The sequence below is a fragment of the Pholcus phalangioides genome, unplaced genomic scaffold (genome assembly GCF_987345545.1).
Source record: "Pholcus phalangioides strain wild (caught in Gottingen) unplaced genomic scaffold, Ppha-v1.0 ptg000001l_1, whole genome shotgun sequence".
Taxonomy (NCBI): domain Eukaryota; kingdom Metazoa; phylum Arthropoda; class Arachnida; order Araneae; family Pholcidae; genus Pholcus; species Pholcus phalangioides.
Genome location: NW_028301594.1, coordinates 10,616,523 through 10,640,877, shown reverse-complemented (window position 1 = coordinate 10,640,877; position 24,355 = coordinate 10,616,523). Strand labels below are relative to the sequence as shown.

Here is a 24,355-nt window from a genome sequence, read left to right as displayed (position 1 = left end):
GAAAAACGTAGTTTTTTTTGTGTCCCTTTTCCATAATTTCTGTTCAACCAAACGGTACATATATATGGCCATCGTACTTACAACCGGGATTTTTTTCAGATATGGCATCAATCGGTTATTGTCATCAGAAATACAGAGTTCCGATATGATCACAGTAAGTGGCGTGCACTGTATGAAAAAAAAAACCTAGTATGAATTATTAGCGCCCGAGTGGCGTGCTGGCAAGATGCTCGTCTGCAACCGTAAAAGATGCTGTCAGATCCCATATTTGAACCGGAGGAAGAATATACGTAAATAACAAGATATTTTCCCTAACGAGCTTGATTCGACCACCATTAGATGGCGACTTCGTTTCCTACCCAACTCGTTAACCGCAGTAAATTGCAGAATAGCAATATGGCCGGAGTTGATGTGTGGTGATATAGTATGAATTATTGAACCATATTCATTAATATTTACTAGCAATCAACATCTCATGCATTCAGCTCATTGCGACCGGTAAGTCACGCTACAGTACACTACACTTTGCTGGAAGTTAACTCGAACGTGATCAGTTCATCCAAGAAATCGACAGAGAATTCCCGAGTCTTTTGAAAGTTTTATTCATTTATTTATTTTTATTAGTTAAGAAACGTCACTGTAACTGCTGCCATACTATAATGTATACGTATGTATCGATCAGTAAGGCTTGATGTTTCCGCTTGGCTAGAGGGGACAGGAGACTCCATACCTGAAGAATTCAAAATATAAGTATGATGAATGAAGTACAGAATCGAAAAACGACCAAAACAAAAAGTCTTCTTCTAGTAGGTCAACATCACTGTTGGATGGGAAAAGAAAAGGGACATCATGCCGTGATGTTTCTCTCTCAGACCTAATTTCTTTTTTTCTCGCGTTTTCTATAACTACTGCCATTTGTATTATAGAGGACAGGCCTCGTCGGACTTCCGGATAATAAAAGTCAATTGACATCAACGAGAAAATAAGCCGCATGGAAAGAAAGAGAAAGGCTATTACAGGTATTTTCCGCCGCGGCGAGAGTGAACTGTCACATCTTCAAACAAGAAATGCGGCACCACTTGTTGTCTGGCCAATTTTCTGAGATTGCAGTGTCAGCATCCGTTCATTGTGCTCACAGCCTTGCATGAAGCCGCAGGTAACTTCGCATCTTCTTTCCTAATAATAATAATAGTAATAATATGTATCTAGTTTATGTTTGAATAATGTGTGAATGATTAAATATAATATTCAGTTGCGTGGAATTACCATCGTAAATACAAAATGTTTCCTACGTTTGTTATATATATATGGTTTATAAGGGAGTGATAAGAAATTTCTTCGGCCAATTTATGCTTCGCATTTCTGACGTGTCTTGATTTTACACTGTAATCATACTTATAACGAAGTAGACTATTTTGTTCCATGTTATTTCTTTGACTGGCATGTTTTGACAACAAAGTGCTTATGTTATAATCAGTTTCTGAAAAGAAAGGTTATTATGATGTTCTATTAGGATTGAGTATATTTATGGACCTTAAATTATCAGCCTTAAATTATCCGATGCGTTTTGATATTGTTATTAATATTATGAGGAAACTTCACGACGAGTCGATCTTTAAAAACCTGCTGGACATCCAGGCTTCTTTGGAGAGGGACGGAGAGCTGTATCACTACCTTCTATATAAATGTAGAATATAGGAGGTAGTGGTTGTATTTCCACACAAATGCCAATACTTGAGCCAAGCACCGTCCCACCCCCATCCCCCACATCATCGACTCCAGTTGAGTAACCTAGCCGTCGCCCCCGTAGGAAGCCGACCCATTTCTTGGTCATTGGTTTATAATGAAAATAGATTGACTGGAAAACATGTTGAAAAAAAGCACATTGGCGCAATTAATGATATTGTAATAAATGCAGCAGCCACTCCAGCCCGTCTCGTTACTCAGCCCGATGTAATTTAATTAGAACCACTGGAATGATCACTGATCGAAATTTAAACGTCTAGCCTGTTTTTGTTTATTACGTTCGACGGGAAGCGTCCTCTAGCACTAAATCACTTGATACCCTTGAACCTTTCACTGTATCGGGGTGCCGTAGATTAGATTTAACAGCTCATACAACTCTTCTCCCCCCCCCATCATCCCATCATCGCTCTACGGATTAAATGCGGTAGCGCATTGATGCCATGGTTGGTATACGAGAATAGGGATGATGACAATTTAAGAGTCATCTCACACCATCTCTGAGACTGCGAAAAATTAAGAAATGTGGCTGGAATGTGTAGGAGATTGCATGTAAGTAGTATGTACGGTTAAGTAGTAGTAGTAGTAGTGAAGCAAAAATTTGTGGAGATTCCCCCCCCCCTCCTAAGAAGTACACCATTAGCCCGGGAGTTACCACCCACCTCCTTAGAAACTAATGGATATCATATATTGATAATAATTGACGTTACTAATTATATGAGATAATATGATGTAATATAAATGAATAATAAAGTCACACCATATGACGAGTAAGATGCTGAACATGCAACGTGTTAATAGTGATGAGATTAATGCTATAAGAATATATGATAATTTAGATGAAAATAATAATGATGAATGCTGTTTTTAACTTGAGGTTGAATAGGGAATATAATATGTGTAAGTCATGAAGTATTTACAATGACATACTGTACATGCAGTGTATCAATTCTGGTAGTACTAGAAGGGAGAAATTAGCCATATCATACAAGTACATTGAGTTCCGGAGCATGGGTTGTATGGTGATTTATATATACTTTTATGGTTGTGTTTTATCATCACCCTAACGCAGTGTTTCCCAACCTTTTTTTCGCCGTGTGTGTGTGTGTGACCCACCTAAACATCTCCCTAAATCCTGATGCCCCATAAAAGACACGGGGGGAGAAGATATGCTTCTCAAAAGATTATGGGAAATTGTAAAAAAAGTAAAAATATTGAAAAAATTCTTTAAATGTTGTTTTTCAATCTATTTCTGTGAATTTGAAACTTTTTTTGAAGGTTAAAACTTGAAAATTATTTGGAGAGAAATTCTCTCTGTTTTGTTCCAAGACCTTAATAAGCCTTAATGCCTGTGTGCTCTCCTTCCCCTCAGAATCCACGTGCAGGAAGCCCAAAACCTGGAAAGCCCTGTAACATGGTCTAAAGCTTTATAAGAGAGTGCGAGCAAAAAAAAAGTAAAAAATTCATGATGCCCAATGGCTGATAATTCGTACTGTGGTATCTTGGTTGCCACAGTAACGTCTTAATGGGTGAGCCCAACGAGTCCCAGGACTTAGAGGCTGATAGGGAGCCTTGCATTATTGGAGCATTTTACTTATTCTGAGATCATTTTTTCATTAAATATGAATTTTCACATTGATACATAAATTATTCCTCATTAAATATGACATTTCACTAATTCGTGAATCATTTTTTTTTCATTGGATACGAATTTCTTGAATTTGGAATTTTTTATTTATTTAATATGAAAAAAATTAATTCTGAAATTATTTCCTTATCAAATATTAATTTTCATTTATTTTGCAATTATTTTTTCATTAAATATGAATTTTCATAAATTCTCAAATTATTTTCCCGCTAAATACGAATTTTTCATTAATTCTGAGAAATTATTTTTTCATTAAATATGAATTTTCATGTCACGATTGTTCCCTTAAAAAATCAAACAAATTTCTTCCCTTAAAAATCATATCACTTCCCGCCCCCCCCCCCCCGTGGGGCGTGGGCCCCACGTTGAGAATCACGGTCCTAACGCATGCGCCATGAGTTTTCCAGCTTCACGGCCCGAATGTGAGCTGTTCTCCCGTTTGAAAAACTCTCTCCGCAGAGAGTAGGCACATCTACAACACGATACTGATATAACATGAAAATTCAAGCATTTCCATTTTTACTTCAGAAAATGGAAGACATGCACACGAAACAAGCGCAACTCGACAACCTAAATACGTTAGGGCCTACACATACTCAGATCACACATTCCGGCATGTGCCGATTCGTTAGAAATTCCGTAGAGAAATGTGGAGAGGATATTGCATGTGTGTAAGTAGTATGTACGGTTAAGTAGTAGTAGTGAAACAAACATTTGTGGAGATTCCCCCATCCTTTGCTAGCTCTGCCCATCCAACCCCATCTATAACAGAAGGCATCTGTGCGAAGCTCATGACGTCACTGAGTGCTATTTCACCTATAGCCATTGGATATACTACAAATAAGGGGTACAGATGGCGCATGCGCCGGTATATACAATGGCTATAGGTGAGATTAAGACGCCTTCATATATTGTATATAGTGTATTAAGGAGTTCTAGGTGAGATAACCTTCTTCACTGACGTCACGAGCTTCGAGCGGAGGCCTTATGCTATATAGATAGTGTTGGAACATCCCTACATCATATCAAGTACGGCCATGGTAATTTGTAACATACTCGAAGATCTGCTACGAGATTCCAACTCTTCACGTGGCGAAAACTCGATTCGAAGGAAACAGATCATTACGTAATATTCGTTGAGTAATTTTCGACCAGGGGGCTTTTGCATAATGATTCACGTCATATATAACGCAATGGCGCATAACCGAATTTTCTCATTCGTACGCGGGAAAAAGACAGTTGAGTAGCTTAGCTGAATCTTCGAAGCGAAGAACCAGTTCCATCTCATCTCGGAAACTCTCTCTTTTCTTACGACATTGACTTACATTCGAATTTTTCATTTTACCTTGCAATATTTCGTAATGTTTCAGACGTACGTTTCTTCGGGAATGGATGGCCCACTTTATTTACCTTATTCATTTTTTTTTCTTCGGCTCCGCTGTATCCGTTCGAACGCTAATTAATGAAAAAAGAAATAACCTGTTTTACACTGACCTGTAATGAAACTAGCTCCTGCACGTGATATATGCGTAAGTGCATGAGAAGCGTCAACAAAACAGTTCATGACACTTAGTAAAGCAACCATAAAAGTGTTTAAAGTAGACATCGATTTTTAAACAAATAAACGATATTATTGTATTAATCGAACTTTCACTTCACGTGTTATCTCATGGGGTGTGGATTCAATGCAGTCTCGCTGATTTTTAAAGGCATTTATACTTTTAAAAAAAATCACAAAAATTGTGTTATAATTTTTATATTGATTTTTCCAAAAAAGTCAACTTTTAAATTTGGATAAATAAATTACTCTGAATTTCTCTGCTAAAAAAACTATATTTCATTACATGAACATATTCTTGATTAATACGAGACAACGGAAAAAAAAGGTAAAGTACCTAAAAATTAATTTCTTCCCTGTTGTTGAATGTGGATCAAAACGAATTTGGAATGTATGTTAATAACATCGGAAAAAAAATTTAAATATTGGTAAAAACGAGTTTATTTCAGAAATAAATTGAATAAAGCTTTAATAATGAATTTTTGAAGTATGTAAGATTTTTAACTTTCGATTGTATATTGGCTTCGAGTCCAAAAAGAAATTTTTTTAATAGTTAAACGCATAGCTTTGAGTATGTGCAAAGCGTTTTTTAAACTCAGACTGTCCATATTACACACATAAATTTATAATTTTACGCATATTATTTTTTTAAATGGGAGGAAAAAAGGAGTATGGCATGACGTTGGACATTAAGATATTTTAATATTACAAAAAGCACAAATTATTGTAATTTTTGCTTTTCCCTATAAAGTGAAAGAATTATCAACATGAAATGTTAACCATTCAAGAGCAACTGTTAACCATTCGGATTCAGAGTGCGGATGCAGAAACACAACTGAAGAACTGTACATGGATGAAAATTTCGTTTATGAGTAGTAGAATAGATTTTTAAGGTCAATACAGTCTAACTCGATTGCAATGAAACTTAATGTAATTATTTTAATTAAGTATTTATTAAATAATAACTACCTCCCTACACCTCGACTATAACGTCAATAATTTGAGGTTCAAGCTGATTCCCATAGAGATTGATGTCAATCAGCCGTACGTGCTTATAATGTCGGTGAAAACACAACCTCGGATATAACGGCACATTCTCTATCTGTTTTCCTTTCGTTTTTATGTTGTTCTCCCCAGAAATTCCTAGCATCAGAATTGATCATCATATTGAGGCAACGTTTGCCTGTTACTCTAATGATGTCTTAATGTTGAAAAAAAAATTTATCGCCTGTTTTTCACGGAAGAACTTTCTCATCAACATTACTCGTGATTTTCCCGTAATTTTGCTTTTCCCGACTTTTTTTTTTTTTTTCATAAATATATTTGTTCGTTTTTTCAAAAACGAATATATTTATGTGAGATGAATTATTTTATTCATATTTATATATAATAGCACAATTTATAAACTATGCGAATTATTTCTATATTTAATTCTAGTAAAAATCATGAATCAAAGTAAGCTTTTTGCCAAGGTCAATAACTATTTTTTGTGGAATATATTCTAAATCTCTGCAGATTTTCTGTAGCATTGTATTTATCGCCAAGGGTCATTTATAATAAATATCAAGGGATTTTTGGCAGCGAACTGATGACATTTTTGAATAAAATTAAAGATATCACATACGTACATATGATCCCAGTGTTTCCCCGTGCTTTTAAATATGGTCAATTTTTTTCCCATTATGAAATAAAAACTTCATGCACAGTATTTGATAGCATCTGATTATATATTTTCCATCAAAAAAAGGTGTTGATAACGTCAACCTCGGTTGTACCGGAAAAAATTTCACAAAATCTTTGATGTCGTTATAACCGAGTTTGACTGTCTTTAATTTTATATTATTGATCGATTTGGAGTCTTACCTTAAAGTCATTTTTCGCAGAAATCAGAAAAGGACCCGGAAATATTAAGACGGTTTGGCTCTTGTTAAAATCTTAGAACAGTGTTCATGTTGTCACAATGACTCAAGTTGTGAAAACTTGCTAGTAAATGTCACAAATTAGTATGATTTCACGGTTTTTTTTTTATCGCTATAGACGTCCTTGAAGAGTTCGTGTCTAAGACAATGATAATAAAAACCTTGAAATAAAAAAAAAGGTAAAAAAATATTAAGAAATTCATGTCTGATTCATTTATACTATGGATCGTAAAACATCGGATAATGAAAGGTAAAGTAGGGAAAGGGATATATATTCAGGAAAAGGGTCACGTGTTTTTTGTTTTGTCTTTTTGTAATAGCTGCGGATGTCGTGCATAAAATGTGTGTGTTTTCTATTATCCATTTTTCCTATTTTTAAGAAAGAAAGTTTTCAGAAAAAAAAAATTTTTTTTTTGTTTTTTTCAATGATTTAACACATGTGTGACTCGTGTCTCTTTTCTCAAACTGAACTGTTGACCCATTTGGGATTTGACCTCTTTTACCCTCCAGAAATGGTATTACGTCACCATTAAACGCAGTGAGAGAGAGAGAGAAGAAAAAGTAAAAATATATTGAAAGAAAGAGTTTCTTTCGTGTTTTCTCTCTTAAAGAGGTAGAAGTTGGTTTCAGTTTCTGTTCAGAACACGGTTGAAAATTTTCAATAGGAATTGGAATTATAATATTCTCTCGATTAATTTGGTGAGTCCGGAATTTATTTTTTAATTTTTCGAAAACTTTTGGAAACGAAATTGTGTTATTTATAAAGTATTAAGATATTAAAAGACCATTCAATTCATTTAATTTTTTTGAAATTGAAGAATACTATGCGCATTTCAGTACTTTATTGTATGTTTAGTGGTTTTCTAAAGAGTTGTACGTGAATGCTCTTGTGTTCGCGAAAAGTAGCTAAGGTTAGAAACAGTGTTTTACAATTAGCACTTGGAAGAGGACGTTTTGGCCAAACCACAGGCAATCAAGACAATCTCTCTTGTTTATACATTATACACTCTTTTCGCGATTTCCATATTTATGGTGATTTGTGTTCGTGCGATGCCCTCTATCGGCGACGATTTGAACTATTGTTTCCTCTAAAAAAAAAATCCAATGATCAATTGCATCTACGATTACAGTTTTTGACATTTGTTTTAATTTAATTGCATCAACAATTACAAGGTCAAAGCATCGGCACTTTGAAGTTGGTTTCCAGGTTGGGCCACAACTGGAGGAAGCAAATAGGACAAATGCCCTGGCGGCAATCTTGAGCGACGTCCAAAGTTTGGGATTATATCTGAATTCAAAATCACAGAGACGAAGGAGGGGGGGGGGGGAGAACAACATAGAAGAAGAAAAGGAGCGCGTTGTCCGTTACTTTATACTCTTTTCCTTTTTTCTCTAGGTTTTGAATTAAATATCTCAGCGAATATTGCACTTAAAACCTGGATTTTTTTTTTTTTTGGCCTCAGGAGAGGCAGGGCAACAAATTTCTAACCGGATGTTAGAGGACGGGGGACCATATAAAAATTTTGTTACTTCTTTATTAATTTTTTTTTTAATTTGAACGGCATTTTGGAGATGATGGGTGACATCATTTGAAACATTTTTTTCTGCTTAAAAGTTGTCTGTAAAACCTACGGTTCAGTATGTATCCGTTGGACAACGATAAGAGTCGACACCCTGTACACACTGTAGCACCCGAGTGGAGTGGTGGAAAGATGCTCGTCCACCACCGTGAAGGTTACTGTCACGGTCCTGGGTTTGAACCCGAGGGAAGATATTTTCCCTAACGAACTTGGGGCGACCACCAATTGACAGTGCTAGCCGATTTCCCCATTAAAAAGTCTCACCACAGAGAGCAACAGGCCTACAAACAGTACAAGTATTCAGTCATTATATTTCACTCGATTCACTTCTGAAATATAGATGACAGCACTGAAAAATAAAACGCAGCACTATGTACGCTGTCAGACTGTTAGGTACTTACACTTCCGACACAACTCACTAGAAGGTAGTAAGTTGCCCATAGCGCGATAGACCTGAGTTGTGCTAGGTCTGAAAAAAAAAATAGACAGTGCCTTCACACACATTTCCATCTCATTAATAGCAGTAAATTGCAATCAGGACCGTCTAGTACTCTCAGTACCATGGGGCCCCCGGGTCAAATGGTTTTTCGGAGGCCCTACCTGGTAAATCCTAGAAAATTTCAACCGGATCTCTTTTTTGCGAGGCCGCCTGGGCCCATGCGTTAAGACGGCATTGATTGCAATATAGCGATATGGCCAGAGTGGGTGTTCGGTGAAGTATAGTGAAATAATGTATATACATATAATGAATGCGTAATACGTTCGAGCTATTGTTTACTCTGGAATCATCAGAAAATAAATTTTTTAATGAGTGGCAATGATTATAATGGTCTTTTTTTTTTTTTTTTCTGTGTCTGGATTTTGCAGTGGGAGAAAAATAAATGGAGCGCCTGGAAGAAGATGAATTTTTCGATGCGGTCGAACCCGTCGACGAAGATGAAGAAACTGAAGAAGTCCGGGACAAATGCCTGAATGAATTCCGGGTCTGGGCAAGAACGCAACCACATTTCGTCAACTGCCGCTTCGGTGAGTCAGACATCAATGAGACTAGTCCTCAGAAATTATCGTTAGATTTATGTAATTTTCCTTTTTTTTTTAAACATGATCACCTTCTTTTTCAAAAAATAGATGACAACTTCCTCTTGAGATTCTTGAGAATGAGGAAATTCCGAGTCCCTTTGGCTCAACAGGTTCTCGACAAGTACCTCACTGTCAAGACGAAGTATCCGCATGTGTATCAGAGACTGGATATAGATGATCCTGGAGTGCGGGACCTGATATCCAGAGGGTATGAATATGACGCGTTTTTTAATGCAAAATTTAATCCTTAAGAGTCAATGCCAAGGCCGTCTTAAGAGCGGCGCGGGCCCTCGGGCCAAATGATTTTTCTGAGGCCCTACCTGGCAAATTCCCGAAAAATTCTACTCGTTTTTCTTCGTTTGGTATCCCGTTTCATGTAGAATGATCAGTTAAAACATGCATGTGTTCATCCCATGATCCGCGGGTCGAATGCGGTCCCCGGAATCATCCGATGTGGCTCGCGACGCTAAACATAATTTTCTAAAAATGAACTAATCGGCGCTTTTCGAGATCACTAAGGTGACTAGCAGTGCGGTTCTACACCACTTCAGTGACCCTCGGCACATTTATAGGTCACTTCAGTGGCCCACAGCACATTCCCACATCACTTGAGTCAACAATGGCATATTTACAGATCACTTGAGTCAACAATGGCATATTTACAGATCACTTGAGTCAACAATGGCATATTTACAGATCACTTGAGTCAACAATGGCATATTTGCAGCACCCAAGTGACCTGCGGCACAGTTCTAGAGCACTTAAGCGACCCACGGCCATGGCCGTCTTAAGAGCATCATGGGCCTCCGGGCCAAGTGGTTTTCTGAAGCCCTACCTGGTAAATTCTAGAAAATTTCAACCGCATCTCATTTTTGCGAGGCTCCTCTTCTCTTGAGGCCCCCCGGGCAGTGTCCGGGTGGGCCCATGCGTTAAGACGTCCCTGGTCAATCCCCCCCCCCCTAGAAATGTTTTTAATTCCAAAGGGCAATGACTGAAACTGTGACAAAGTCTAGGCCCAGTGGTACCCAAACGAGCGGGCCAACGGGGAGGCGCGGATCCAGGACGAAGTGTCAGGAGAGGGTTGTTGATTCAGGCTCACCCTTATAGGACGCGGAGCTCGGTGAGAAAATAATTTCGGTGATTCTTAGCCCCTGATTTTATAAATTTTGTAAAGGAGGGGAGCTTTCATCCAAAGATTCGTGCGTTATCGCAGAATATACAGGAATGCTGAAAAATATACACTCACCAATGAAAATTCAGATTCAATCAAAGAAAAAAAATCCCAGAATTGAGAAAATTCAGAATTAATGAAAAAAAATATTCCAGAATTGAAAATATATTTGATATATATGTATGTATATTTTTCCATTTCTATTACCGTAAGTGCGGCTCCCGATGCGACAGCACCTGACTCCCCTAAGGGCGGCTCTGTATTGATCTGACACTATTATTTTTATTAGTTTTAATTTCCATTATACATTTCTGAAATCATTTAATCAATTTTCAATAGTTCTACATTCTGAAAAAATGAGAATTCTCTTGAAATCCGAAATTATATTTCCTATTATTAATTCTGAATTTTCTGGAAATCTGAAATTATTTATTTCTATAGTTCTGAATTTTTATGATTTCTGAAAAGTTTCTGATATAATTTATTCTTCTTATTTTGAACCATTATCAATTCTGAACTTTGTTTATGACCACATATTTTGAATTTTCTAGTCATTGCTTTCAAAAGTAGTGAATTCTCAGTAATTCCGAAATTATTCCATTGTATTGATTCTTAACTTTCAATACTAATTCTTAATGTCCGTAAAATTAACTATGATTTCTCTGGATGACGTCTTCCTTCCCTAATTGTTTTCCTGATTCGGTCTCAGAGTTGACAAAAAAAAAACTCTCCAAGTCCCTGAACTCGTTAATATAGACTCCAAGGACGTAGCGAGAGGGGTGGGGGGGGGAACTTGGGGGTCTGCCCTCCCAGAAATGTGAGAAAATGACTGAAAAAAGAGGAAAAGACGGCCAAATCTATTGCTCAACCACTTTGGTTCCCCTCCGAACGAAATTTCTGGCTACGGGCCTGATAGAGTCATGTAGAACTCGCCTGTCATGTACGGTCCTGATCAGCACTAAATATTGACTTCTAGTACAGTGGAATCTCCGTGTTTGCTGCGTGTACTTGGACCCTGTTTTTGTTGGAAATAAAATTCACTCTTTGTGCATATACTGTCGAGAGAACTCAGAGAAAATATTTTAAATTTCAATTCAGATATTTACTTCAATGACCCTGCTTCTGGTTTCACTGTTTATTGTGTTACCAGAGGTAGACTTGCTCTAAATCTGTGGTGAGATTTAATTCACTTTTGACCGCTCGTCTAATTCATGACCAAACTGGACAATTTTTGTATACATCATCCCACCCTCTCATGCTAGAAGAATGAATGTGCAATATCCTTGAAAAAAAAAGTGGGAAATGACATTTGAATATTTACTCTACCCATGTTAATGGAAATTATTTTCATGAAATGTTTTGCAACATGCATTTCAATAAGGATACACATTCGCGTTTCAGGCAAAATTTAGATAGCAAAATAAGATATCCAACCAGCTGATAAAAAAAGCAAAAATTTGCATATTTATGCTTCTAGCACGAGAAGGCGATATGATAACTGTTTACTTAAATAATATGTTTGAGAAGTTTCGAAAAAATGGTTATTAATTCAGAATGTTTTTCTGTGCAGTTGATGTAAACTTTCATTTATTTTAATTTAGTTACATTAATTTCATCAATTAATCAACCTTTAACCCTTTAAGTGACAATGACGAGATATCTCGCCTCCATAAAAGCCTTTTATTTCAGCATTGACAAGCCCAGATGTTTCGTAAAGTTGATTTCTTAATGGAAAACTTTTCCTTACATTCCATAATTTGCATCTGCTGAATATCGAAAGAAAGTATACTTCATTAGAGATGGGCATTTTGAAAGGGAGGTTTAGTGATTTTTAATGGTCGTATGAAGGGTTGATTAATACAAATTAATTAACTTAATTTGATTAAAATAATTACTAATTGTGATTTCAGGAAACCTCATGTGCCAATGTAACAAAACAAATTGAGAATTTTTTTTTCTTCTATTTTTAAAAAATTTATTTCTGTTCATGGTCATGGGGGAAAAAAATTATAGATTGAATATCGAGATAAAATTTTTCAAAAAATTTCATTTTAGAAAAGTCGTAAAAATTAAATTCCTTTGTAAAAAAAATTAAAAAAACACTATGTCACTCGTTAGACGTTTTAATTTCCAAAAATGTTAATTTCGTACAAAAAAGAAATGTATGACATTAATTGAAAAATAATTTTAAATGAAGCGTTGCGCAAATACAACGCCGGTCAAAAATGATTAAAAGGAAAAAAAATATCCAAGTGATCAAGATTTTAATTATTTATCTTCGGCATAGATACATATTTCCACTACCAGAAAGAGACAAAGATGGCAGAGTTGTTCTCTTCTGTATAGCAGGTACGTGTCAATTGATTTGTTTTTAATACAGCATCAAATGACAATGTGTGTACGATTCTCTTCTTTTTTTTAAAATTAAATTTTTAAATTATTCAATAGGAGCATTGGATTCGAGCCGCCATAAACAGACAGATGTGTTCAGGTCATTCGTTCTGACATTCGAGACACTCCTGGAGAGTGAAATCAACCAAACCAGGGGATTCTCATACATATTCACTCAAGAAGGATACCAAATAAGCCACGCATTCCTAGTTGGGCTGAGGGACCTCCAGAAAATGGTCCAGATAGGAGAGGTAAGACAAACATTTCATTATCCAGTTGCTGTTTATGTCAGAGAGGGGGGGGGGGCACAACCTTTTCAGTCCGCTGTCCAGATATTCTGTATTTTTATAAATCTCAGGCCAATATATGTAAAGAGTGATCATATATGACCTGTACTTTACCGGATTTTCACGTAGTTTTTGCTGTCTTAATTTTTTTTATAATATGTCCAGTTTTTCATTATTGTCAACAAGGCTCAGCTAAATTTTTAAAATCAAGAATTAAGGTTATTTTCATTACTTATAAATTATACTATGGTAATCGTGATTCTATCATAGTTAGTTATAGTCATATAAAAATATTCATCTCACACATTTGTCGAACTTCTACATTTTATTAGTGAATTACGTAATTATATTATAATAATTACATAATACAGTATAATTACATCATTCACAATACACTCATCTTGTTACCAATTGCGACTTGCAGTAACCCTCTATTTCCCGTCATTGGCGATTTTTCAGCAATTTTAGCGGTAACTGGCAACATTATTTGCCTTTGACAATTATTTGGCTGCCATTGGTAACCTTGACTCTTTGACAAATTTACTTGCCATATAAATTTTTCTTTTGGCTCTAATCATAGGCGCCGGAACGTAGGGGTTGAGGCCATTTGCGCCCCCCCATACATTTTGAAGGGGGCTGAGCCCTCCTCAATAATTCCATCTCTTGCGTACGCGCTTGACTCCCGTATATACGGGGCGACCATCAACTTTCAGCCCCCCCCCCCAATATTTTCTTCATGTCGGCGCCTCTGGCTGTAATTTGGAACTTTACTTGCATTTGACAGTTTTTAGCTGAACTTTAATTGCGTTCGACAATTTTTTTTGGGGACGTAATTTGCATCTGTACTTGCATTTGACGATTTTTTTGGGGGATGTAATTTGCATCTGTACTTGCATTTGAAAATTTTTGGCGATAATTGGCGATGTTCCCGTACGGATCCTAATTTCCCGTATTTTCATGACGGAAATATGTGCTCAACTTTTATCGTTGTGAATGCATTGATAGTCTTTTACCGATACCTTTCGCGGGCCGGATGGAACCTCTTGGCAGGCCGAAGCTTGTCCACCCTTGGTTTATAGAAGCTGTTTTATTGAGAACCACAACAAACCGCGTTAAGCTAGCATGTCTTACCAAAGTGATTATCCCAGTTTCGTTATATGGGAAATGTTTGTAAGAAATTTGAATTATTGGACCACTTATAAAAGATGGGTATCATCCGTTAAAGAAGTGACTTCTTTGGCACTTTATATATCGAAAATTTTCATGTTAACATGTTTCTATACACACACGTCAGTGATTTTCAACTTTTCCCAACTTGCATCTCAAAACATTCTTTACAGGGAGAAAAATTCTAAATTTCAGCAATTCATTTTGTTGATATTTATCATTAGCTTTGATACACGCGTTGTGATGCCAATTTTTATAATTCTGTAATCCTCATTTCTCTCATTAATTTAGAATTTCCAATATTACTGTGTTTTGAAATTGAGAATCTTCAATGATTCTGAAATTGAGAATTTTCTGTAATAATGGAATTATTTTTTCTCATTTATGCTGGGTTTTCAACTGTCATGAAATTATTTCTATCTTATTCAGTAATAATAATAATTATTAATTATATTATTATATATTATTTCATTAATTCCAAATTTTCAATAATTCTGAAAATAATTTCTCTCACAAATTCTGAATCTTCAATAATTCTGAAATTAAGAATTTTCTGTAACTCTGAAATTATTATTCTAATTAATTCTGGATTTTCAATAATCCTGTGTTTTGAAACTGAGAATTTGCCGTAATTCTGAAATTAATTTCACTCATTAAGTTTAGGTTTTCAAAAATTATGAAATTATTTCTCTATTATTTATAATTATTAATTATATCATTATGAATTATTTCATTAATTCTGAATTTTCAATAATTCCTAAATTAATTTCTCCCACAAATTCTGAATCTGCAATAGTTCTGAAATTATTCCTCTCATTAATTTGAATTTTCAATCATTTTTAAATAATTTCTATCATCATCATCATGTGGATTCTCAATAATTCTGAAATAATTTCTCTCTCTTTTTTTTTAATGTTGTATTTTCAAAAATTCTGAAATTATTTGTCTTATCAACTACGGAATTCAAATAATTCTGTTTGGAAATTGATAATTTTCAATAATTAGGAATTTTCTTGAATTACGATATGAATTCTCACACGCAAATATAAAAAAATTCAGTTTTCCCAAGAAATTTGAAAATTTCATAAATTTTTTTTTGTTCAATTTGAAATTCGCGGGTAAATTTTATCTATCGCTATTAACAATCGATTAATGGACATTTACTGTCATCTAGTAGAGAAAAATTTAAACTAAAACAATTTCCAGAGATTGAAGTGTGAATTCATATCAGCAGATGGCATTATATTGTTCGATTCTCTTCACGTAAGGATACAGTTCCTTCGTTTTCCGCTAGAGGTGCTGTTGCTTCTACTAACAGCATTGTTGCTTAGCGACCGTGTTGGGAAAATAAACATTGTTCAACATCAACAACATTACTCTCTTGATGACCTTGAGCAAGGTCAGTGCACAACAATGTTACGATTTGACCTTGAGCTCACTTTGTCTGTTGCTCAACAAGGATTTTCAAAATTTCTCACGAGCAACAATTATATTTCGTCCCAACAATGTAATTATTGCTACAATATAAATTTTGAGACTGAAATTACGTATGGGATTAAATCTTCACATATCTCTTGAATGGGAAAAGAAAGAGGGATGGAATAAACGCAACAAACTGAACATGTATTAAGTAAATGACACAATCGCCCTCTAGTGATGGATTTGAGAACTTTTTGAATTTTATTTCCAAAAAAAATGAAAACGAAGGGAAATTCAAATTAAAAAATAATACAGAAGAAATACTAGAATAAAATATTGATGATACTTCTCTTCAATATGTTCAAGCCTCGTCTGCGCTCTGTGAGAGAGAGAGAGAGAGAGAGAGAGCTACCCTTTATTTCTCTAAAACACAAAGTGGATTCCAACGCTATACTGCACATATGCAAAAATTCCCCTGAGGAATTCCTAACAAATTGGTGCCTGCCGGGAAGCAGTGGCGTATTTACCGGGAGGAGGGGTTAGCGGGCTATAGCCCAGAGTGGCGAATTTGAGGAATGAGTGATCAAGAAAATTAGTAGGATGGGAGAAGGGTGACAAAATTTTTGTATAGACGAGACATGCAGTAATACTTTCAATCCATCTCTGCCCTAGACAGCGGAGGACTCGGTCAATGAGTGACGAAACAGGTGACCTAGAGAGTTTGGAAGCATGCGAGTGACCTATATTGTGTGTAAGCATGTGAATGACCAAAGGAGTGACGTAGAGCCAGGGCCGCCACTAGGGGGAGTACAGTCGGGAATGGTGCCCCGGTGCCAAACCAGAGGAGGCGCCAATTTCATCCATTAACTCTTTCAGCATTACAAGAAGGGGCCAAAATACGTTACGTTCTTGCCTGCTAGTTGCGGCCCTAACTACAGCGTGTATAAGTATATGAATGACCAAGGAAAGAGTGTGCAAATACGTGAGTAACCAAAAGCGTCACCTAGAGCGTGTCTAAGCATGTGAATGACAAAAAAGAGTGACTTAGAGGCCACGTCGGTGAGTGACCTAGAACGTGTGCAAGCATGTGAATGCCCATGCCCCTCCCCCCCACATCCTCGAGCAGTGTCTCTAGGGTGGGATCTTCATGGACCCTTCTTTAGTGACTTTATAGCATGGGGGAAATTAATTGTCCCCACGCCTCAGGACTGGAGCCCTGTCAGTCCAACACCACCTATAGAACAAGGCCTCCGCACGAAGCTTGTGACGTCAATGAAGAGGCCATTTCTCCTATTGCAATTGGATATATTGCAAAAAAGTAAAGATATCGCATGCGTTGGCCTGCTATATCCAATGGCAATAAGTGAAATGGCCTTCTTCCGTGATGTCACGAGCTTCGTGAGGAGGCCTTCTTCTATAGGTGGTGTTGGTCAGTCCCACTCTTGAGGAGCCATGCGTGCGTCCAAAACAGTAAGCAAGTTTGCATAGCCCAGCCTGGCAAGGCTGGGCTAATTACACAGTAACAAGGGTGGGTCAAGCAAGTTTTTGCACAGGGAGGTGTATCGGCCTGGTCACAAGAAAATCAGACTAGAATGAAAGAGAGGCGGCAAAATTCGTGTAGGCGCTTCTGGCCAAGAGGTGTTGTGCACCTAATAATTGTTTCCGAGAATGCGTGTTATGTATTGAAGGAGTGCCTCCGTCTTCCGAATTCGGAAGAACTCAGCTGGCTAGTTTGCCTGAACGTAAGTATGAGTAAATATCGAGATCTTCATCCACGATCTCGATTGAAACAGAGCCGCCGTTAAGGGGTGCGACACGTGCGGTCGCACCAGGCGCCCTCGCTTTGAGGGGTGCCGCACTCACGGCAATGGAAGTGAAAAATATATATTTCAATTAATTTTTTTTAGTAAGCATAAAAACAAGGTTTTAAGGAAAATTTGTTCATCTCGCGAAGGGGACTCCACCACCCGGGGTCAGTAAATGCATTTGTATTTCTCGTTGTAGAACAACGGGACCCAGAGCCCTCGAATCAAACGGGGAGGCCCAGATGAAATGCATGCATCAGTTCTAAAATTGTGTTTCTTTCATTAATCCTGAATTTTTTTCAATTCTCGAATAATTTCTTTTATGAATTCTGGGATTATTTCTTTTATTACTTTAATTTTATAATTATTTCTTTCATTAATGCCGAATTTTCATAGGTGCTGATATATATATATATATATTCAATAACGTTTTTTTATTTTTAACTCATGAATCCTAATTTTCATTAGTTTTGGATTTTTTTTTTCATCGGTTTAAAATTTTCTTCCATTCTGAATTGTCATCAATTCGAAATTTTCTCATCAATTTTTGCGTAAATTTACACTCAAATTGTGTGTTTACATATTTATTCTGTATGGATATTTTTCAGCATTCCTGAAAATTCCGTAAGAATGTATGAACCTTCGTTGATCATTTTTGTCGCACCACGGTCATTTTCTGCACACGAGGGTTAATTAGACCGGGACCTACAATTTATTGCCGATTCCTAACGGCAGGCATGTTTTTTATACTCGTCGAGAGGTTGGTGCGCTAACCCCTCGATGGGGGACTCCCTACGGTAGCAATTTTTGCTGCGGTCATGTCGTCATTTTTGTTGTACCCCTGTGTCAGGAAAGTATGAACCTTCGTATGCCCGATTCGCCCCCCACCAGAAACTGTTAAGACGCGTCCCTGGCCACGACCACCTAGATAACCTGGTTATATAGGAGGTCGTGCCCTGGCCCCGCAACTCGTAAGGACTGCCCCGAGTTGAAATTACAAATTCAAGTGAGCGTTATTGAAAATGCAGGGAGAAACAGGACATTTTAATAAAAATGTCAAGATGGGCAAAATTACCGGGAGCTAAGGAAATTTTCCTTAAAATCGGGGTCGTATGATCATCACCACAGCAATATTTAAGGGTATTAAAGATGGAAACCTACTGACCGTAATTCCAACAATGCAGTCAAACTCGGTTGTAACGACACCTCGTCTATGGCGACATTAAGTGGCGGCTGCGACTGATTCCCACAGAGAATAATTCTCATGAGCCTTGCTTAAAACGTCAACGAGAAACGCAACGACCTCGGAAAAACAACACATTTTTCGCCATTTTTATATACGGAAAGATATTCCTAGAAACAGAACCGCCCTTGTCTACATATTTTGGATTCATTACTAGGGTTGATCTCACAGTTGCCCTTCGGAGTGTGCGACAGGTGCGGTCGCACGAGCACCGCACTTTATGGAACCTCCGCCCTCGCGGAAGATTATTGGTGGGTCCCCCCTCATATCGAACTTCCAATTTTCTAACTCCAGCTTCACACTTTTCCAATAGAATTAACCATTCCCAAAAATTGAAACTCATCTTTACATCTACAGATTGTTCGACAAATTTAGTTTCTTTTCTCGACCAATAACCAATTGGAACAACCTGCCATAACATTATTGATTGTACAACAGTTTGCGATTCCTTTTGCAACATCAACTGTCTCTTCTGTCAAACTTCACCACTCCTTTCCTAAGCAATATTGAATAAGTAAATAAATTTTTATTGGTGCTAGAATTATTTCTCTTTCAATTATTTCTGAATTAAGTAAGTCTGAAATTTGCATTAATTTCGGGAATTTTTTCTCTCATTAATTTAAAATTACCTTCTGTGATGAATTTTAATCCATTTTTGTGTTAACTTACAGATAATTGAGTGTTTAAAAAATTTTCTATGGATATTTAAAAAAGACAAACTCGGTTATAACGATAAAATTCCCTCCGATGTCGTTATAACCAAGTTTGACTGCAATAGGATATTATAATTCTTACAGGAGATTATTTTTAACGCTGTGTCTAGATTCTCATTTCATTTTTCCAATAGAAATCACTACCTGTTAGGCACAAAGTCTTACACTGGGTCAATGTTCCAAAATATTTGGCGACGCTATTCACTCTCTTGAAGACGTTTCTCAGCCAAAAATTACAAGAAAGGGTAAGTAATATATTTCCACTATTTTCTGTATACCCGCATATACTGTACAGCATAATTGATTTTAGCTGCTACGTTATTCCACTGTTCTGGAATTAGCATCACGGCAGAATTTCTTAACCAGGCTCAAAGCTTAATTTATGGAAATAATTCATGATCACCCATTACGAAACTTTCATCAGTATCTTATGCTATCAAGCAAATTATATGCTTTTTCATCTGAACTTTCCGATACTCTTAATGAGGATAAAAAATATTCAGATTTTGAATGGTACACCTTGATCCATCAGTTCACAGCTTCGAATTATCCAAAAAATTCGAAAAAAGTTCGAATTAAATAAGAAATTTTAACATTAAATTAGAAAACTCAAGGGGTGTTCGATAAAGTTTGAATAAACCAAGCCCTCTACTAAATATTAAATTTTTTCCCCGTAATCGTTACGTATAGGGCAGGGCAAGACTAATCGCAAAAAAAAAGTCTAGGCACTAGAAAAATTTTTTAGGCTCCAAAATTTTTTTTTACCCGAAAGAAAAGAATCCAAAATAATGCCTCTTTCGACATTTTCAGGCTCAATATGACCCTTTCATGTTGGCAGATATGCTGCTATTTATAACAGCATATCTGCTGCTATTTTTAGTCACCATAGCGATCTGGCACCTGGGATTTCTCCATCCCCCCCCCCCCCCGATATAGGATCTATGAGATTTAAATCTTCGGAAATGGACCAACTATGACTCATAATCATTAACCACCAGTGGCCCTTTGCAGTTGAAGAAATGCACTGCTCACTCTGCTTGCTCACTTGTCCCATCTTAGCTCACCTTTGGTCCACGGAAATAGGCAGGGCCTGTTTTGCGCATGGCCAAACAGGGCACGTGCAAAAGGCCCACAAATTTTCAGGCCCCTAACTTATGTGAAACAAGCCCTGAGATCTTAGGTTGAAAGAAAGGCCATCTTAACGCATGGGCTATTCCGAGCATGGTTGGCCTAGGATCCATAAGGGGACACACCGCCTATGGTACACCCACTTCATCCGCACACCCTGATGACCTTGCGAAGAAATCACCGAGTGGTGAACTTATAGGGCAGGCCCTCGATAGCTTGCCCAGGGGCCCCATGATGCTATTGAGAGGATCCTAGTTGAGGAACACTGTTTTATATAATCAATTTCAATTTTATTTTTTTTATAATTTTGAAGATTAGTATGGTAATTTTTCTGGAAGGAATTCCCTTTAACAGAAATGCAAAACGCGTGCAATACCCAAATAACTTAAAAAGTGCAAATTATATAATTTATTATAATATGAATGCATATGTGTTTCAGATCATATTGCATTACTCAATGGATTCACTGTATGAGAACTTCCCTCAAAGCATGTTACCAAAGGAATATGGTGGCATTGTTCCAGTTAGTGAAATGACAGGTGAGAAAAATTTTTTGAATTCCGAATATGTGTGTGTGTGGATTTTCCTCGAATATTTTTGAGATTTTGTCAAATCTTCAAACTGTCGAAAAATATTTATGGATTTTTGAAGTAATCTTTCATCTCCTATCAATTCACTTGTAGCAAGATGGATATCTGAGCTGGATTCAAAGAAAGACAAAATGCTTGCATTGGACAAGATGCAGGTGGACGAAAGTAAGCGGATTCACAAAATCAAAGGCATGAACCACTTCTGTAAATTTGTCAATAATATAACAAGGATGGATTTTTATTGATAATCATGATTATAACTACACAAATGAAAATTTTCCTGTTTGTGGACTAAGGTTATAAAAAATGTGTGATGTTCAAATTCTACGAGAGAACTTGTTAAGAATCTCTGTGGTAGATTTTTGTCATGAACTAAAAACTTGAAGTAACTTTGCAAAACACAATAATGAATTTTGTCGTGAACAGAATTCAACAGGAAAAATATAAGAGTGCATTCCACTATAAAGAAGAAAACCAATGATGTCAAATAGTAGGTCTTGGGTTGTTATTGGCATTTACCATTTTCATTTGCCTCAAATCTCATCGTTTGTCACAGTGAAAAAATTGGTTGAAAAAACATCATTTTTTTTGTTCAAAATCCAAATATTCATTTTGGAATAAATGCCTATACATGTGTGAACTGTTATGATGAATAAAATTTTGTACAGAATGACAAAAGTGTTTTCTTATTGATATTTGATTCTTTTGATACGCACATGGTGATTCAAACCTTTCCTTCTAATTATTTCGGGATGGAAAACACACAAAACGAACATTTTTCCTCATACAATACAGAGAAGTCTAACTTGACTTACTAAAGCGGTAGATGGCGCTTTCTCAGGAGCATAAGTAGAGTTTGTTGTAAAAAACCCAATAAAGACACATAATATGGGAAAATAACAATATAATTACAGGGATTGTGTGTGCTAAAAAAAATGATCCTCCCAACCCGCTTACCTAGTTTTCACTACTACTTTAACCACACATACACCTCGTATACATACCTGTGCTGAATTTTCTAACAAATCAGTACATGCCAGAACATGTGTGTGTGTATATGTATGGCCCTGATGTATTTATATATTATCAGAGTTTTGCTTCCTTCGTGTTTCTGCTGATGCTACCACTACTAAACCACACATGCACCTCGTCCATATTCCTCTGCAGAACCTCTAACGAATTGGTACATGCTGGAATGTGCGCATACGTGTTATGAACCTGCCATGAAGTCTGTTTATGTGTAATGTTTCTTGTGTACAGTGTCGCCTTCTGCAATCAGTTTTTCTAACTATGACTGAAGTGTAATGATTGAATAACTGTATCATTGTAGGTCTGTTGCTCTCTGCAGCAAGACTTTTTAACGGGGAGATCTATACGTATTTGTACCATGAAGTTGGGAACCGCAGGAAACCAACTTCAGCCGACCACTACTGTGGCGACTGTGAAACCATCAGACCAGACATGACCCGGGCTCTATCCCTTCCGGGATGTGAGCCTTTTACCAGTGTGGGTGGGATTTGAACACGGGTCCTTGTGATGCAAGACTGTCACTATGATCACTTGACCACCACAGTGGCTCCTGCTGGTGCTGCTATCTGTCTTCTATATTTTGAAGTAAGGATGACAAATGCTTGAATTATTCCTGTCATGTCGATATCATATTGAAGGTCTGCCTGCTGGAGAAACTTTTTCAAATGGAAGACTGGCTCTCATTCACACCTTAAAGTTGCCCAAAAACATAGAAAACAAACTTCAGCCAACCACCACTCTGTCGCCAATGGAGATGCAGTTTTCACTGGTGACCTGTTGCCATAGAGTAAAAACAAATCAAAAGATCAAGATACCTCGATTGAAAGAACGGCTACATTTTTTTTAACCCTTGGCAAAGCATTGAAATTATCCAGAAGAGGAAAACTTTGACGGGTTATATCAAGCAAATGAGGTACCCAGAATACTATTTCATGATTTAAAGAAAAAGAAAATTAATGCTTGTATTAAAAAAGATATGGGATGTTGCACTTCGAGAAACACACTGCATTTATATGATTTGCATAGATTTGAATAGTATAAAAATGCCATTTATTGTTTGCCAACTTACTTTTCTATCACTGTTGAAGAATACACAGCAATATGTCTCCTCCACACATGGTATTTATTTCTCTCCAAAATGCATGGTCAAAAATCACTTCTGCTCGGCTTGTTAAAAAATAGGGGACACGTATACATTTGAGCTATTCTGCGTGTAATTATATAAACTTCATGATCAGGTCACAAGTGAAAATAGAATGTTCAGGAGTTGCTTAGAAGCATCAATGACAATGATAACTAAAAAATATAGAATGTATTTATTTGAAAAAATATGAGAAACTCATGTTGCTTGAGAGCAAAATTGCCAAAGAAAGGGTTAAAAAAAGGACGAGAGACTCTGGGTATATGTAAGTCATTACTGAAGGTTTCAGTGAGACACATGCATAATTTTGATCATAAATAGGTTACGGCAAGGCAATACACACACATAAAATGCATTCTAGCATTCACCAATTCGTAAGAAATTCCCCAGAGAATTGATTATGAGGTCCATGTAAAGTGTAATAGCAATGGACCATGGGTTAAATATTTGTGCCACGAATAGAAACAAAAATAAAGCCTGTCAGTCAGGATGAGCACACATTTTGCCCCTTAACCATGTTGACATATACAGGCAGACATGATCGCTGACCACCCAGAGAGACTGTCTTGGGATGGTTTGCGCTGTTGACATATATAGGAATTGCCAAAGAAAAAAAAAAAATTTGAACTTGATTTGATCTTACCCTAGTTGCGGTTCTGTATCAAATGCAAGACAGTACTATTGAACGAAAAGGATCCAATAAACATAGCAATAAAATACATAGATAAATAAAATAAATAGTA

The 24,355-nt window shown here is 36.7% G+C and overlaps 1 protein-coding gene across 2 annotated transcripts; it reads left to right on the top strand.

Moving 5' to 3' along the window:
* Positions 1-801: 801 nt before the first annotated feature.
* LOC149089841 (clavesin-1-like) lies at positions 802-22,115 on the top strand. 2 transcript variants are annotated; one of them, XM_089235453.1, is made up of 8 exons: positions 802-1,156; positions 9,316-9,474; positions 9,577-9,736; positions 12,987-13,048; positions 13,148-13,341; positions 19,859-19,969; positions 21,292-21,391; positions 21,536-22,115. In XM_089235453.1, exons 2-8 carry the CDS (start codon positions 9,330-9,332, stop codon positions 21,685-21,687), a joined length of 924 nt encoding a protein of 307 aa, XP_089091579.1. In that variant the 5' UTR covers positions 802-1,156; positions 9,316-9,329; the 3' UTR covers positions 21,688-22,115. The 2 variants fall into 2 exon arrangements, with proteins under 2 accessions (XP_089091579.1, XP_089091587.1); XM_089235461.1 differs by lacking the exon at positions 802-1,156 and adding an exon at positions 7,462-7,567 and having other exon boundaries at positions 21,536-22,114.
* Positions 22,116-24,355: the final 2,240 nt, after the last annotated feature.

Bases quoted from the DNA above. Each gene is read 5' to 3' on its own strand.
- LOC149089841 (XM_089235453.1), top strand. From the start codon at position 9,330: ATGGAGCGCCTGGAAGAAGATGAATTTTTCGATGCGGTCGAACCCGTC. The intron at 9,737-12,986 runs GTATGAATATGA...TCTTCGGCATAG, and splicing joins CGGGACCTGATATCCAGAGG to ATACATATTTCCACTACCAG. The intron at 13,049-13,147 runs GTACGTGTCAAT...ATTATTCAATAG, and splicing joins TGTTCTCTTCTGTATAGCAG to GAGCATTGGATTCGAGCCGC.